General features: G+C 36.6%; 1 protein-coding gene and 1 non-coding gene across 5 annotated transcripts in view; both read left to right on the top strand.

Annotated features, from left to right (window-relative positions):
- Positions 1-18,436, top strand: part of dom (domino helicase) — a 43,365-nt gene that overhangs the window by 18,583 nt on the left and 6,346 nt on the right. For all 4 annotated transcript variants that reach the window (XM_070108159.1, XM_036363110.2, XM_036363107.2 and 1 more), the window contains 9 exons: positions 1,065-1,934; positions 2,018-2,670; positions 2,739-3,322; positions 4,051-4,237; positions 4,315-4,451; positions 4,547-4,733; positions 6,684-8,909; positions 10,420-10,638; positions 18,165-18,200. In XM_070108159.1, coding sequence (XP_069964260.1) covers positions 1,065-1,934; positions 2,018-2,670; positions 2,739-3,322; positions 4,051-4,237; positions 4,315-4,451; positions 4,547-4,733; positions 6,684-8,909; positions 10,420-10,638; positions 18,165-18,200 — 5,099 coding nt within the window. The remainder of the gene's footprint in view (positions 1-1,064; positions 1,935-2,017; positions 2,671-2,738; positions 3,323-4,050; positions 4,238-4,314; positions 4,452-4,546; positions 4,734-6,683; positions 8,910-10,419; positions 10,639-18,164; positions 18,201-18,436) is intronic.
- LOC118681025 (small nucleolar RNA Me28S-Am2589) lies at positions 4,805-4,910 on the top strand. The gene has a single exon (XR_004976657.2). It is a non-coding gene; the product is annotated as a small nucleolar RNA Me28S-Am2589 (small nucleolar RNA).

Raw genomic sequence — 18,436 nt, forward strand, 5'->3', positions numbered from 1 at the left:
TAAAAATTCTTTTCAATTTTTGTCACCTATTTTTTTATTTATAGTTTTTTATTACGGTTTTTATAATAATTAATTTTTAATTATAAAAAAAAAGGAAATAACTTAAAATACGAAAAAAAAAATATAATTAAGAAAATACATTAACACAAATAAAATTAAAAATTATAATATTTTTTAACTAATTTTTTTTTTAAATTAAAATTTAACTAATTAACTTAATTTTCTAACTATTTCTAAATTATTTGGTATTTATTTTCATATAATTTTAAAATATTAATTAAATATTAAAAAAAAAATTTATCTGCTTTCTATTTTTAGTTATTTTATTTTATTTTTAAGTTATGTTTTATGTATAGATTTTTTTTTGAATTAGTGTTTTTAAATAAATTTTCTTATTCCTTTTTTTTATGGTTTATGTTATTGCTGTTTTTATTTTTTTATTATTTGTTTTAATTGTTTTTTTTATTCATTTATTTATTTTCTAACGTACTGTACATTATTTGGTATTTATTTTCATATAATTACATATTTTCATACAATTACAATGCCTTGTTCGCACTTTTTCAAGTTCTGTAAAATCCAAATTGTTATCTTACAGAATTTTTTCTCGTTATAAAGTGCTATAGAAATATTTTTGCGATATTGCCAATTGATTGCTTACAATCCAGAAGCCTAATCATTCTAGATTATCGCAAACAATTATGAAAGTAATCAAATGAGCTGTAGATTAAGTGCAGGTATTATTTGCTAAGACATTTGTGGTTAACATCAACACAATTATTTATTTTATTTATCTACTTCTAAGTTCTCAATACCCAATCATCGTCTCATTTCGCTCCTTTTTATTATTTGTTTTAGTATTTAAGCACTAATACCTAATTGATTAATTGGTTTTCTAACGAAAAAATTAGACAATTATTGGTTTTGCCTGTAACGCCTAACGCTTGTTGTTGGTTTTGTATGATTTTTGCATCCCACCAACGCATGTACCGTTGTGTCATTAATTTTTTCTCAAATTTCACTACACTCGAATATAATTTTTTAACAACTGCTTACTCCTCCAGGTGGCACACCGCTCGTACCTGCTATCGGTAGTAGTGTTGGTGGCGGCTCACCAGCAGTTTTGCGGCGCAATGGCAATGGCGGCACCACAGCTGCATCACCCGGCGGCACATCCGGCGTCAGCAGTAACTTACAGACCAATACGCCTGCCACGCCCAATGCCACGTTGGTGCCGGCAACTGTAAATGGTAGCGGCACGGTTACGGCTGCGGCCAGCGGCAGCAGCAGTAGTGTCGCACTAAGCGGCACCACCAGCAGCCTCAACACGCCCACTGCATCGAATAGCGCGCAGGAGTTTTCATTCAAAGCCAAACAAGAGGTTTATGTGCTCCAGCGCGTATCCGAATTACAGCGAGAGGGATTATGGACTGAGAAACGTTTGCCCAAACTGCAAGAGCCCAGCCGTCCGAAGGCGCATTGGGACTATTTGCTGGAGGAGATGGTCTGGTTGGCGGCGGACTTTGCGCAAGAGCGCAAATGGAAGAAGAATGCGGCAAAGAAATGCGCCAAAATGGTGCAGAAATACTTCCAGGACAAGGCGAATGCGGCGCAGAAAGCGGAGAAGGCGCAAGAGGCACATCTGAAGCGCATAGCCGCTTTTCTGTCGAAAGAGGTGAAAATGTTTTGGTCCAATGTGGAGAAATTGGTGGAGTACAAACACCATACCAAGCTGGAGGAGAAGCGTAAGAAGGCGCTAGATCAGCATTTGAGTTTCATTGTCGATCAGACGGAGAAATTCTCACAGCAATTGGCGGAGGGCATGAATAAGAGCATAATGGATGCAACGGCCGGTGCCAGTGGTGCGCCTAGCATGAACTCGAGCAGAATATCGTCGCCTAAACGTGAGGCGACGGCGGGCAATGGCTCGGATGGTAAGTTCTATTTGAGTTCACTATGCTTAAAACCTCAAAAATTGTGTCGATAACTAACGGAAAACCCTTTTTGTATTCTACAGATGATTTCCGTCCAGAATCCGGTTCCGAGGATGATGAGGAAACAATTGCCAAAGCGGAGGAAGAAGCCGCCGATGTTAAAGAAGAGGTTGCCGCATTGGAAAAAGAATCTCAAATGGATCTAGATGATTTTCTTAAAGATTTACCCAAGGGCTATTTAGAAAATCGCGATAAAATCATGCTGGAAGAGGATGAAGAAGATTCCAAAATGGCCACAAGCAGCCAAGAAGACGATGCCGATGACGCCGAATTCGAAGCGAATGAAGAGAGTGATGACGATGAGAATACAATTAGCAAACAAGAAGAAGAGGAAATGGATATCGATCATCAGAAGGAAATCGATGATTTGGAAGCAGATAATGACTTAACGGTCGAACAACTACTGGCCAAGTATAAGTCAGGCAAAATCGACGAGCCAGCAACGGCAACGTCGGCACGCAATAAAAAGTGTGTGCCACCGGCGAAAAAACGCGCAAAAATCGAAATCGATTCCGACGATGACGAAGACGCTGACGATGCGAGCAGCGATGGCACTGTGGTCGAAACTGATAGCGAGTCAAGCGGCGAAGACACCAACGATGAGGAGGTGCCTACGTCGAACGACGAGAGCGAAGGGAATGAGCAGGAAGATGGCTTGAAAAGTCTGCTTGAAGATGTAAGTGCGCAATGCGCTCAAAACAATATGCGGCTCTTACTAAAATACTTTATTTTTACTATTTCTAGACTGAGGGGAACAGCAAGGATGATATGATTAAAGATGCTGCCGCTTTAGCCGAAAGTATACAACCCAAAGGCAATACGCTATCATCCACGAATGTGGTGACGCCGGTGCCATTCCTGCTGAAGCATTCTCTGCGCGAGTACCAACACATCGGCTTGGATTGGCTGGTCACCATGAATGAGCGCAAACTGAACGGTATACTCGCCGATGAAATGGGTTTGGGCAAAACCATACAAACCATCGCCTTGCTGGCGCATTTGGCCTGTGTCAAAGGCAATTGGGGACCACATTTGATTGTGGTGCCGTCGTCGGTGATGCTCAATTGGGAGATGGAATTCAAGAAGTGGTGTCCGGCATTCAAAATACTCACCTACTATGGCACGCAAAAAGAGCGTAAGCTAAAACGCGTCGGCTGGACAAAACCGAATGCATTTCATGTTTGCATTACGTCCTATAAATTAGTCGTGCAGGATCAGCAGAGTTTTCGCCGGAAAAAGTGGAAATATCTGATATTGGATGAGGCGCAGAATATAAAAAATTTCAAGTCACAACGCTGGCAACTGCTGCTGAACTTCTCCACAGAAAGGTGAGTTGTTGTTTCGATTTATTGAGAGTTTTGTAGAAGTCAGCAGCACCATAATCAGTGCTTATTCGATTGCTAAACTAGAATAAGAACTACGCTTGGGTGCTGAAAGCAAACAAATACTTCAAAGCATTGCTTTCTCTGAGAGACTGCGCAAACTCCTCTACGCTGGCTTGTCAAGTGCTTTGAGTACAAAATAAAATAAAAAAACGTATTTTTTGCTGATTTTATTTTTTAAGATGGAATTTTATGTTTTTTTTAAATGAATTCTTTGAATATTCTTATTTTAATATATTTTTAAATCTTTTTTTATAATTCTTTTTAATTATTACTTTTTAAAATTGCTTTTAATTATTCCTATTTCCAATTAGTTTTAAATATAATTTACTTTTTCAATCCATTTTTTAATATATTTTAATTTATAATTTTTTAATTTCAAAATTATTCTTTTAAATCACTATTTTTTGATTTCTTAATGTTTTAATTATTTGAAAAAAAATTTAATTTTGTTTTAATTCCATTTTTTTTTTAAGTATTTTGTTTATACTAATTTTATTATTATCCTTTATTTAATTTTTTTTATTAATTAATTTTTAAATTAATTTTTTTTATTAACTTTTTTTTTAATTAATTAATTTTGTTTTAACTTTTTAATACATTTTATCTTCATTATTTTTTTTTTTTAATAGTAGTAAATCTTATTTTATTAATGTTTTTAATTTTGTTTCTAGACGTTTGCTACTTACCGGCACGCCCCTACAAAACGATTTGATGGAGCTGTGGTCGCTTATGCATTTCCTTATGCCCTATGTGTTTTCATCGCATCGCGAATTCAAAGAATGGTTCTCAAATCCTATGACCGGCATGATCGAAGGCAATATGGAGTACAATGAGACGCTCATAAGTCGCCTGCACAAGGTTTGTAATGCAATCCTCTAAACTGCTTGTTTCAGGCAAATTAATCTAACCGAAATATGCTACATTTCTTCCAACAGGTCATACGCCCCTTCTTGCTGCGTCGCCTCAAAAAGGAAGTCGAGAAGCAAATGCCGAAAAAATACGAACATGTTGTTATGTGTCGTTTGTCTAATCGTCAGCGCTACTTGTACGATGACTTTATGAGCCGCGCAAAGTGAGTTTGTAGCCAAAGAATTTTGTTTTAATATCATACCTTGATTTGTTTAAATTCATACAACTTTTTTGTTTTCAACTCCGTTTTTTTTTTAGAACCAAGGAAACGCTGCAGACTGGCAGTCTTTTGAGTGTCATCAATGTGCTTATGCAGCTGCGTAAAGTCTGTAATCATCCAAATATGTTCGAAGTGCGTCCAACAATATCGCCATTTCAAATGGAGGGCATAACCTATGAGGCGCCGAGAATTGCTTACGATCTACTGGAATACGATCCATTTACGGTATGTAAAAAATTATAATTAATATCTGTAGGTTTGTTTAAAATTTTTCGAAAATGTTTGGGTTTACGAATTAAGAGATGATGATAAATTGTCACTGACATTCTGAGCCAATCTATTATTGAGCGGTTCGGAATAAAAAGGATGTTCGCATTTGCGAGGCATTTGTCTGATTAATTTTGGTAATAAATGCGGTGCATTCTAAGGGAAAAAGATGAAAAAATTAAAAAAAAAATAAAATTGATTTACAAGTTGTATTTAACGAATAAATAAAAACCACAAAATATTGATATTTTGTATCGATTAATAAAATCGGTTTATATTATCGATAATTAAAACAAAATGCCAATTGGCTATCAAATATGATTTTAATTCAACTATGTCCTTTATAAAATGATTTCTTATAAAATTTCTTTGAAAAATAACGGTAATTTTTATAATTTTTTTCGATTAATAAAGTCGATTAATATTTTCGGTATTTAATAAATATATCGATGTTAATTTAATTTGAAATAAAGGAACAACAAATGTCGACCATATACATATATATATATATTAGTAGGAATTTTAAAAAATACATGCCAGTTTTATACAATTTTTATCCTAAATAAGTGTAACTTTTAATTTTTTGTACAAAATTATGTTTTAAACAAAAGTTATCGTTCCATGAACAGATTTTTTTCGATTATAATTTATCGATATTATTTCTTTTGATCACTAAAATGGAAATCCTAGGTGATTTTTTAATAAAAATCCACAAAACATCTATATATGTTATCGATTATTAAAATTAATTATCGATTATTTTTCAAATTGCCACATCTCGATTATCAAAAAATCAATATTAAATTTCCAAACCTATTATTTTACTACCACAATATAAGCTAAAAAAAAGTAGCGACGTCGTCAAAAAACCTCCCCCAATAATCGTGGTCAATAAAATATACCATATATTATACAATATCGGACAAAACATTTGCAACTGAAATATGATTATGAAAATACTGTCGATTACACAGACCGTAATCGCCGGAGACCTTGTATTTTAATTTTTTTTTTAAATATTAGATGTAGATTAAGGTAAACAAAGCAAATAATATATTAAAATTTCACTTATTTGTTTAATGTAAATAAAACACCCATATGACATCTATATTCAATAAGACAAAACAATTGCAACTCAAAGAAAACGGTGCATTATTTTAAATAATCTAAAATAAAAACTTAGTATTTTGTGGCAAACTCACTTCTCTCAACAACTGCTTTGCAACGCCGCGGCATTGAAGCTATAAGGTTATACACTATGGTTTTGGGTATATTTCTCCATGCCTCCAGGCATATACATATACAATTTCATATTGGGTTAAGGTCTGGGGGTTGTGGGGCCACCCCATTGCTTCCACTTGATTCATCTAGAACCATGATTTTAGAACCTTTGTCGTATGCTTCGTGTCGTTTTCCTGTTGGAAGACCCACTTAAGTGGCATTTCCCATTCACCATGTAGCAGCAATGCGGATTCCATAATGTCTTTGTAGACTTATCGATACATGGTACCATCAATACGATGAAGTGACCCAAAATCAAAAGCAGAAAAGCATTTCCAATATAACCGGCAAAAGAAAAAAAGATCGCAACAAACATTTCAGAACATGTAACTTCAATGATGTTAGTTTAGAAACAAGAAGCAAAAAGCAATTCGATCGAAAAATCGTGGACTTCGCTCTAGTTACGAATGTTTTGTTTGATATTGTAATTATTGTATATGTATTGATGTGTAACAAAAAATATTTGTGATTTAATAGCGCAAAGTTCAGGCAAAATGTCATGGGAGATTTATTTATAGATAACCTAGAATGCAACGCGTCACAACCTAACCACAGCTAATAGATGCAAATCCCTCATTTGATGTATATAATACATATTAATGTAATATTCGCTCTCTCTCTTTGCAGCACGTCGATTTGCATGCGTTGAATTTATTGCTAATCGATTTGGAACTCACACTCACCGCTTACGTTTCGCACAAGTCACGCGTACTCGAAGCGCCACGTAAGCTGATTGAGGAAATCGACACCGCGCCCGCACCGCCGCCACACTGTCCGCGTGGCAAATTCAAATTCTACATACGCGTACGCGATCAACAAGTGCAGCAAAATTTGAGTCAGCACAGCACGGCAACAGTGCGCGTCGGTGCCAGTCCTGCCATGCGCACCGAAGGCAATAAAATGGTGCCGTTGCGTGAGACGAACACCGCAAATATACGACTTGTGAAGCGTTTGAATAATATAAATCCGGTGAACACGTCCAAAATGCCCGCGCTCTCATTGGCGCCCTCAACTTCGAACACAGCGGCCATGGCGGTGACCAACAGCACAGCTAGCGGTAGCGGTAGTGTCAGTAGCATTGGTAATATACGCACCGCCACCGGCATATCCGTGACGCGTGTGCAAGTTGCACCACAAACGGGTGGTAGTCTGGCGCCACCGGCAGCTAAAATTGCCAAGCTCGTACAACATGGCAGCGGCAAAGAGTATTTTATTGTTACTTCCTCTGCCGGAAGCAGCGCTTTGAGCGACACAATAAGTGCTAGTGGTAATGCGGCGGGCAACCGTTTGACGTTGGTGTGTAAAAGTGGCAGCGGACAAACAAATATACACGCTGTAAGCGGCGCTAGAGCCAACATGGGCATTAAACCAAAAGCGGACAAATTGTTAAACACCATTGCGCAGCAGGTGAAAAACGCGACAAATGATGTTACGTCAATGGACGTTGACGAGCAAGATACAACAGCGACGGAAACATCTGAAGGCGATCCAATATATAATATGCAAGAGATATTGGAGAAGCGTAAAGAACAGCGCGTAGCGCGTCTCAAGTTGCTATCGACTGTAAATCGACGACGCATAGAGGGTGTGCCCATCTACGGTGAGGACTGTCGCGATGCGCTGGTGAAGTGCGTGCGGCCCGGTCAAACCTTGGAGTACTCCACGTGGCAAACGCGTAGCCATACAAATTGTAGTACGGCCATGACGCGACGTGACAGTTGGACGCTCAGCAAGATACTCAAGTCGTATGAGAAGCGCGTTGAAGATTTACGACAAACATTTGGTAATTTTGTGATCTACGTGCCGTCGGCTTGTGCGCCGCGCATACGTTTCTTCGTGCAGCACCTGACATCCGGGCGTTTGCAACGAGAGTGCGCCATTGAACAACGCGTCACGCAATATGTCTCGCCGAAACTGTCATTATTGCATCCAGTCATCTCAGCGATGACCACACAATTCCCAGATCCCCGACTCATACAATACGATTGCGGTAAGTTGCAAACACTCGATCGGCTGTTGCGTCAGCTAAAATCCGAGCAACATCGTGTGCTCATTTTCACGCAAATGACGAAAATGTTGGACGTCTTGGAGGCGTTCCTCAACTACCATGGTCATATCTATTTGCGATTGGACGGTTCGACACGCGTCGAACAACGTCAAGTGCTGATGGAACGTTTCAATGGTGACAAGCGCATATTTTGCTTCATCCTATCAACACGTTCCGGTGGTGTGGGCATTAATTTAACCGGCGCGGATACTGTGATATTTTACGATTCCGATTGGAATCCAACAATGGATGCGCAAGCGCAAGATCGCTGCCATCGTATAGGTCAAACGCGCGATGTGCACATCTATCGGCTGGTATCGGAGAAAACCATCGAGGTGAACATACTGAAGAAGGCCAATCAAAAGCGTATGCTCAGCGATATGGCCATCGAGGGTGGAAACTTTACCACAACCTATTTCAAGAGTTCTACCATCAAAGATCTCTTCAATTTGGAACAAGCCGATCAAGATGGTAGCAATGGTAGTGGTGTTTCCGATGCTGCAACTGCGAATGGTGCACGCACTGACAAACCGTCAACATCCAACAACATTGCCGCGGCGATCGTTAGTGAGTTAAGCAGTGAAATTGAGACAGAGAAGCAATCATTACGTGCGTTTGAGAGCGCCTTAGCCGCTGCCGAAGATGAGCAGGATGTGCAGGCCACCAAGACGGCTAAAGCCGAAGCTGCCGCCGATTTGGCTGAGTTCGATGAAACCATACCCATCGATGAAGCGACAATAGGCGAAGGCGCCGCGACGTCGGAGATGAGTAGAGCCGATTTGGAAATGCAAAATCTAGTGAAGCAGGTGAGTGAAAATAAAAAGAATATTTAATTATTTAGTTTAATTATATGCTGTAAAAATCTATGGTTTAATATATAACCGCTTAAGTTAAGCTTAATTTTTTGACGTGAGAAAATCGATAAGCCATTACATGGTAGTTTAACTTAATCTTCTAAAAATAACTACTTGATATGAACTTGATTTCAATATAGAAATCGGTTTCCATGAGAAGTCGGGACTAATTCTTCGGAAGGCATCTGAATTTATGTGTATCTGACTGAGGTCTGTTATCTCTGTCCAAACTCCAGTCACAAACCTTTGAATCTAATCTTTCTCTTATAATGGTCCTACCCTTTTGCAAATGTTAATTTTCTATACCTTCTGTTAGATAATCCCTACAAGATCATCTAAACCCCTAGCAATAATATCACGGTATAAACTTTCTTTCTCTTTAATTCGTTTCGGCTATCGGATTCTACGACTAATAAGTAGAATTTTTTATAAGGTGAAATGCCGACATTTGATTAGCCCTTCATTATTGTAGTTATTGTTGTAGCGAGTCCTACGGCCCTTGACTAGAGAAAGTCCGGGTCGTTTCCGGTAACGTAAAACCGACTGTTGTGGGAATGGATTCACTCTCCATTCTTTTCGACTTCTTTAATTCACTTAGCACTCTCTACAAAAATCTTCAACACCTTATATGTATGTCTTAAATTCTGACTGTTCAGATTACATGGATCCGGTAGTCATGAAGATTTTTAATCTCTCGTATATATCAAATATTTTTAAACTTTCTACAATGGCCTTCGGGATACGAACTGACTCGCATTAATTTCGTTTCAAGGCTAAACTTCCCCTAATCCCGGCTCAAATCCTAACACCAACTTCTGCGTTACATTCTTTATAAAGCTCAGTTGTATTTTGACCCTACCCTCTACGAACCGATAGTCGACCATTGTTAAACAAGATCTCTAGTCTAAATTGGCAGTTTGCTGCTTCAACCTGCATATGAACTTGACGATAAAACCTGGTCTATTGGCACCCAATTAGAATTTGTCTACTTCAGACTACAACCATTATCGGATGACGAATTTCGAAAATAAAAGTTAAACCTTTAATTTGCATTTCGTCCAAATTTGTCAAACTAGCTTGGTTTTCTTAAATCTTTCATATGATAGGCGTCAAAAACTATCAAAGATATCGTTAGATCCTTAGATGGGCTTTTTCGAAATTGAATCATCGATTTTCTTTCACAGTCTCGCTGTAATATTAAGAATTATATAATAATGTAGGATTTGTGTAGACGGCATTAGACTACCATTTGTTCAATGCAACACTTGTTTGAATACGGTTGTCTGGTGCCAATAGAAAGCTTTCAACGACGTTCAGACATAGTTAAAGCGAATGTAAACGCCTGATTATATCACTCAACGTCGAACATTCGCGCATACTTCGCAACGTTAACTTCCAAAGTTCTTTACATTCCTTCTAATCATTGTTTTAATTAATTTTGTTTCTCTTACTCCACTCACAGCTCTCGCCGATCGAACGCTACGCTATGCGCTTCGTGGAGGAAACCGGCGCCGCCTGGACGGCTGAACAATTGCGTGCCGCCGAAGAGGAAATCGAAGCACAAAAGCGCGAATGGGAAGCAAATCGTTTGGCGGCACTGCAAAAGGAAGAAGAGATGCTGAAAAAGGAGGCTGAAGCCGATGAAATGCTCACCTACAATCGCAAGGATGCAAGCAATCAGGTTAATAATAAAAATCAAGGATCTACAATTAGAACAAAAACTATGATTAAGACAAATAGAAGAGTACTTAAGCAAAAACAACAACAGCAAAGATTTGGACGTGGGGGTAAAGTCACCAGACTCGGTAGAGGTAACAGTAGTGGTGGTGAGGGTGTGAAACGCGCGGTCGAGGTACGTAAGAATAGTGTATTAGGAAGGCGTTCGCCAGTGAAAAATCGTCGGGGGGCTGGTAGTCAGAGTTTGCGTGGCCGAGCTGTAGGTGTCATAAGAAATAACAATATTATTAGTCATATGGGTAGTAGTAGGAGTAGGGGGAACAGTGTTGAACATGAACGAGTTGCTAAGGGTAGCGTTGGTAATGCGCGAGCAATGAAACGTGCGTCGTCACCCACAGCGTCAGATGAGGCTGAGGAGGAGACGGCGACGACGACAAACACAATGAAATCCACTAGAAAGACAACGCGCACCTCAATGGCAGCAGCAGCAGCGGTCGTAGTTAATGTGGATACAGATGATGACGACAAAGACGACGATGCCGTAAACGATGCTGATAACGAAACAAATAAGCTCGTCGTCGTGGGGACGAAGCGAAATGCGACTGGTGTAAAAAATCAAAGTTTATTGAATCGACGACGACTGCTGCAGCAGCGTAAACAACTCAAGGCTACGGCAGCGGCGAATATGCGCAAGTGCAAAATAATTGATGGAACAGCAGCGGTGAAAATGCAGCCCGCAAAGCGAAACGCAGCGGATGAGAAGAGAGCGTTAGTTAGGATCGCGGGCAAGCGGCGACAATTGCGTAGTAGTCAGCAGCAGAATACGAATAAGGCGCGATTGCGCACGTATAGTCACAAGCAGAGCGTAGATGAACATATAGATGAGGATGATGATGAAGATGAAGATGCTGAAGGGGATGAAGATGAAGAAGGGGAAGGGGAAGAAGTGGAAGATGCAGAAGAGGACGAAGAGGCGGTAGCGACAGCAAACGATGATGATGAGGATGGGGAAGAGGTCGAGCAAACGGCGAGTGACAGCGAGCGCAGTGATAATGAAGAAGAAACCGTCGAAGAAGTAGAAGAAAGCGCCGATGAAGCCGAAAATGATACGGCTGATAACGCGGTGAGCGCGGATGACGACACGGAGAATGGGGAAAATCAGTACGATAGCGCGCGTAGCCATTGCAGCGATGATGCTGAAGAACAAAGTGAAGCAGCAGAGAGCGAGGAAGTTGAAGATTCGGAAGAACACGTGCAGGTTAGCAAAACGAAAAGAATCAAGGCGACGTTACGTAAAAACTCACCGGTAAAATACTACACACCACGTCGAAAATACAACTCGCGCACCAGCAATATATCACCGCCGCCGCAAGCAACAGCCGATGCTGTGGAGGTAAACAAAAGTGACGGCGCTGCTGAGGATGACAGTCAAAACGAAGATGCGGCTAGCTACGTAACTGTGCTTGACACCGTCGAAGACATTGACGACGAGTTCTACGAGAACGAGCATGGTGAACCCGACATGGACAATGACAGCGAAAGTGAAACTGAGAAAGCCAACGCACACGCGACGCATGCGTACGCAAATGAGCGCCAACGACGACGACGCAACGATTCGGATGCGCCAACAAATTCCAACAGTTTGGACGTATGGAATGCGCACACGCAAATACACGACACTACGACGACGAATTCAACATACTACAATGTGTCGGACGAAACGGATTCGGAAGAAAATGAAACGCCACTCGCGCGTTTGCATCACACCTCAGCGTCTGCCTCAAAACGTGGTGCGGCCGCTATGGGTAACTTGTCAACTGTTAGCAAGACGTCAGCGGCTCATGCAACGCCAAGCGCAATCGCCATGCACCAGAATCATGTCGATGTGAACAGTCCGCGCACGCGTTCGCGCGGTGCGGTTAAAATCAATCTGTGGACATTAGATGTGAGTCCAGTGCTGCCACCAGTGTCCCGCATGACCAAGAAGCAACGCAGCAGGTTGATGGCGACGAAAGATGCCAGTGCATTGGCGTACTCCAGTAATAAAGGGCAATTGGAGGAGCCCGAAGATATGATGACTTCGACAGCGTCCGCGGAGGAAGATCATTTGATGGACAGTGATGCTGAGAATGCTACCAGCAATCATAAAACTAAATTAGCGCACGCTACATCAACCGCAACAACTGTTAGAACACCAAATAGCAAAGCGCACATAACGAATACAACAAAAACGCTGAATGCGGTTGCGCAACGTAAGCGTTTGCCGAAAGTGCGCGTTGCTGCCACCAGTATACGCAGTGGCACAACAACACTACACCGTTGGCTACTTAAAACACCCAAGAGCACCACGACGCGCGCTGCCGACATGGGTGCTGCGTCTGATATGGACGAACAAGACGCTACGAATGATTTACTTGATCCGCTAGCCGACAATAGCGCGCTCTCCAGCGTCGATACCGCAACAGCGCAAAGGTCGGCTAATAGAAGTAGCAATGGACCGACGTGATGCAACATAAACGCAATGTGAGGCGAATTGGTTAATACACAGTAACTTGCAAGTGACACGCGCGTATGTCATGTTGTTGTCATGCTGCTGACTGCTTGTCGGACGCGCTTAATTATATTAACTACACGAATTACTGAGACAGTATTATAGGCGTACTGTATCTGGCGCTGTTGTGCATTGTTGTGCGTATGTTGTGTTCTTTTTAGTAGGATTATAAACCGTACATCATTTAGTATGCTTGCCGACGCTCGAACACTTTCATATAAGCGCGCGCGCCTGCGTACGTATAACAAATGTGGGTCATGTGCGCGCATGCGTTGCAACTCAGAAAGTTTAGCGCGTCCACCTGTCGCAGCGCTTGCTACCCTTGGCAGGCGCGGCTAGTGGGTGTCGTTTGAAAAACGGTAAATAGAGGGGGGTGGCAGACACAAAAGTACAGTTGCGTGTATCACAATAAAACAACTAGGTACAGTTCAATGCAATTAAGTGTATAGAAAAGGAACTTATATTTAGCATAAGCGTATGAAATAGACTAAAAACCCTGTAAATATGTATGTTTAACTGCTAGGTAGTTAGGGGATACTCTCTTTAATTAACAAATAAGAAGAGAAATAAATTACTTTTAGCGACAACAAAATAGAGTTGATCTAAATATTAACGTTAGCTGGTGTGGAGCTGCAGCCGAAGTGGTAGGCATGTGGCAGGAAATCGTGGGAATTGAAAAGTACGGTTATTTTTACTATGAGATTTGGACAGACAATTAAATTTTGCTATTTTTAAAACGTCAAAATTGTAAAATTGCGTATTATTGAGTTTTGAATATGTACATATATGTATATATACATAACCTTGCTCAGTTATTTATAAACTAGTTATGCTAATGCGATGAAATATTAATTAAAAAATTTAAATTTCATTTCAATTATGTTTATTGTTGTTGTGCATAAGCTCATTTTTTAATTGCAAGAAGCAGCTAATGCGCCAATTATATGGCTTGAAAATGCAATTTTCTCGCCAACGCTCGTAAAACCTTTTGTTACAACAACAACCAATTTCAAAAAAATTATTTTTTTATAATGAAAACAATTAACCTTAGTAACATACGCGATTATTCCTTTGATAAAGTTCAGTTATATGCATATTAAGCAGATTTCGAACTCAATTGTTTCGTAATAATGCATTCATTAGTGTTTGGTAGTTGCCCACAGCTTTACAAGATTATCCAAATTTTTTCAAAGTTCGAATTTTTTCGAAATTAAATTTTTTCTTCGAATTAAATTTTTCTACAAATTGTGATCATAAGAATTGTCTATATATTGAATTGGCTGCTCTTTCGAAATTAACAATTTTTATTCAAATAATTCCGTTTCATAGTAAAATTTGCTGTACTCTCGAACAAGCAAAGAAATTATATTAATAAAACTAGTTTGCTAATGAAATCGATAACAATAACGACCGCTGTGCGTTCCATAGTTCCAACTTTAAATAAAGATTATTATTAATTTTATTTATGTATTAAGCGTAAACTACATTATTTCATACACTACATACCTACATATATATTAGAAAAACAGCAACAGCTTCAAAATAGACGTTAAATTGAATCAATTGTGACTTTGTGAAAAGTTATAGCTCTAGCTTACAAGCAATCATATCTACATCGGGTCCAGATTTTCAAATTTTGTTCATATTTTGTTTTTTCTTTGTTCAAACGATTCAATGAAATTATTTTCCAAATATTATAAATATTATACATATGTTATTTTACAACATTAAGCTATTTTAAACCAACTTTGGTTTTATTATTATATTTCATAATACAGCTGCCAACAAACAAAACTTTTTCTTATTTACTTTATTAACAGTTTTCTCAAATATTTCCTATTTAGTTTCAAACTTTTTTAAAATTCTATTTTTTTCGAAATTGTTTAAACGTAATTTTATCAGTTTATTTATTCTTTATTTCGTTTTCATAGCATTATTAATTAGTTTTGACAAAAATTCTAAAAAATTTTCAATTTCGAAAAATTCGAAGTTGTTTAAATCACATTTTTTACGTTTTCCTTCACTTATTTTTAAAAATTTTATTGCATTATTAATTTTAAAACACAATTTTTCAACTTTTTGCTATTTCGAAAAATTCGAAATTGCTTAAATGTCACTTTTTTGGTTATGTTTTACTTTGTTTTGATTTTTATTGCCTAGAATGCAATAATTTGTTTTTTTTTTTTTGGTTTTACTTTTTAAATAATTTCCATGTCTTCTTTAATTTTTCTTCATAACTGTGCAAATGTGAAATTAATATTTGTGGCAGTTGATAATTTGTTAGCAAAAAATATTAATTTGTTGGCAACAATAATGAAAGTTATCCATATTATTTTTCTTATTCGCATTTCCTTTAAAAACCAAAAACAAAACAAAACGTTCCTTTGCATATCACAACAACCTACTACCCGATCGATATGACTTCATAACTTAACTTTAGTTAGCATTTTATTTAAACTCTAAATCCTAAGCTTTAATATTAAGCTAGTATACTGAAAATCAGTGACTCTGAGTATATAACGTTTATTAAGGAAATATTTTCCTACACCCACAACAAAAACAAAAAATGAAATTAATATTGAAATCCAAGTTTATGAGGAGTTTCGCAAGCGAAAATGATGTTGAATAAGAAGTTTATGAGTAATATGAGTTTCCTCGCAACACATTTATTGTTGTTGTTGTTATATTGGACGCAATTCGAATGAGTGTATAAAAATCGAAACTACATATATGTATATATATATATATGTATGTATGTATTTGTATTTATATAATATATAAGTAGTAGTAACAAACATTTACAAACTAAAAGAGCGAAAGAGAAAAGATGAAGAAGAAAAGAAACAAAACAAACAAAAATAATATAATAAACAAGAAAATTAATTTATATGCTTTTAAAGAAAACAAAGAAAAAAATTAATAATCAAATATCAAGAAATTGTTGTGGTTTTATTGCAAATTTTATTTAGCTTCCGCTATGTTTGTCGCTTGTCGTCGTCGATTTTTTCGTATAGCGAGTTATCCGCCATGTTTTCTCACACTTCTGTCTTGCTGATTTTGTCGAAAGTTTAAGGAAATAAAAAATAACAAATCTTTGGCCCTAAATAAGCGCAAAAAACGTTTGGAAATAATTATTTATACAAATACAAAAATCTTAACTGTACGCACCTCCCACAACTTTCGCCGCCTCAGCTATGTATTTGATTTAGCACCGACAACAAAAACGAAACCATACAAAAGCAAAAAAAAAAATATCAAAGAGGACGGTTTTATGACAGCAAAAGAATATAATGTAACTCAAATATTATTTTCTGCTTGCAAATTTTTTAATATCTGTTTTGGTGTCTGTATTTTTTTTTCTTAAATGATGCGAGGCGTATACTTTTTTTTGTATTTTAGACACGTTTCTAGATAAGAATTTAGTAAAAATTAATACATAGAAGTGTTTTAGAAGTAGAAAATTAAAAAATTTATATAATTAAAAAAAAAAAGTTAATCAATTAAAATAATTTAAAAAATTAAAAATTGAAATAATAAAAAAATATTAAAAAATAATATTTGACACTTAATAAAATAATAAAAATTATTATAAAATGTTGGGTTTGGTAAATGGCAAAAGCACACGCCGCAGCATTTGTTGTAGAGTGTTATGAGCACTTTTAATAAGCCTGTAAATTAAAAAAAAAATGTAAAATTAAAAAAAAAATACTGTTATAATTTTTATCAACAGCATAATTACTTCATACACCCTAATTTAGTTTTGCTTGGGCACCAAAACAGTTGCACCACCACAGATTGTATAATTAAATAACTTTTTTTTACAAAAAATTAAATGTTAAAAAGCAAAAATTTTCATTTTAAATGTTAAAAAATACGTGCAAGAATTAATAAAAAGAAATTGAAATGAAAATAAAAATAAATTGCAATCATAATAAAAAATTGTATACCAAAATTTAACAAAAAATTAAAGTAAAATAAAATTTTTTTCTATTAAAATTTAAAGTGATGTTTTAAACTAAAAAAAAAACATTAAAGAAAAGATCTATTATTATCTTTAAAATTATATATTTTTTTTTATTGAACCTTAAAATTTTTGAATAATAGACAATGTAAAAAATATTAATCTTAAAAAAAAAATTTATGATAAATAAAAGAAGATTCTAAAAATTTTAAATTATTTAAAAATATAAATTTTTCCAAATTAAGTTAAAAAAATTAAAACTAATTTTTCACAAACAATTGAAGGTGTGCCGCAAGCTGTTGTTTTAAGCGCGTGGATGTGTATGGTGTGTTGCTTCGCAGCTAAAAATAATAAAAATTTCATTTGCCATTTCCAAACGGCCACAGATTTTTTTTTTTTTTATTAAAATACAATTTTCTTAAATTTTCGCAAAACAAAAAAGAAGGAGAGATTGAATGAAAAAACGCAAAAATATGCAAATATGCGAAAAAATCGTCTGCAACACGTATTTATAACATTGCAAAGCAAAAATGAAATTTGTGATAAAAAAGTTTCACTTTAAAATTGTTTTAAAAGCAAAAAACAACAACACCACACTCGCATGTGTGTGTTACACTCACTTTTATTTATTCTAAGCTCACAAAGCTCTTCTCTGCGCTGCTTTAAGTTATTTGAAAAAGAAAAAGTTTAATGAAAATAGCATTAGCCAACTAAAACACCACCAAAACAGATTTTCTTAAAGAGAAAATAATATTTATCGTTATATTTTTCTATTCTTTTCTTTCGTACTGCCCGCCCACTGCTCAATAATCGCGACTGACACGTGTCTTCTGCATCAATACACTAATCCGACACACTATTTTCAACAACAACGAACAAACTTAAAAAAATCGGCATTTATTTTTTAAAAATAAAAATTTTTTTAATATCTCTGATATACTTTGGCGGCGTCCTGTTGTATTATTGGTCACGTGTGCTTTGTATTTTCCATCCTCGATATTTGTAATGAACTTCACAGATTTGGATTTCGGATAATACCATGGAACAAATGCCGGTAAGTAAAACTTTATTTAAATAATTTTGTCTGAATTTAATTTTTTTTTCACAATCTTTGTAGTTACTTAGTGTTGTTCATGCTTTATTTTTTCTTCTTTACACTACTATATTTACAATTGTTATTTTTGTTACTATATTTTTTTTTTTTACTTTTTACAATTTTAATTTAAATAATTCTTTGAATTTTTGTTTTTGATAATTAATTTTTCTAACAAATTATCTTTTCTTTAATTT

The sequence above is a fragment of the Bactrocera oleae genome, chromosome 4 (assembly GCF_042242935.1).
Source record: "Bactrocera oleae isolate idBacOlea1 chromosome 4, idBacOlea1, whole genome shotgun sequence".
Taxonomy (NCBI): Eukaryota; Metazoa; Arthropoda; class Insecta; order Diptera; family Tephritidae; genus Bactrocera; species Bactrocera oleae.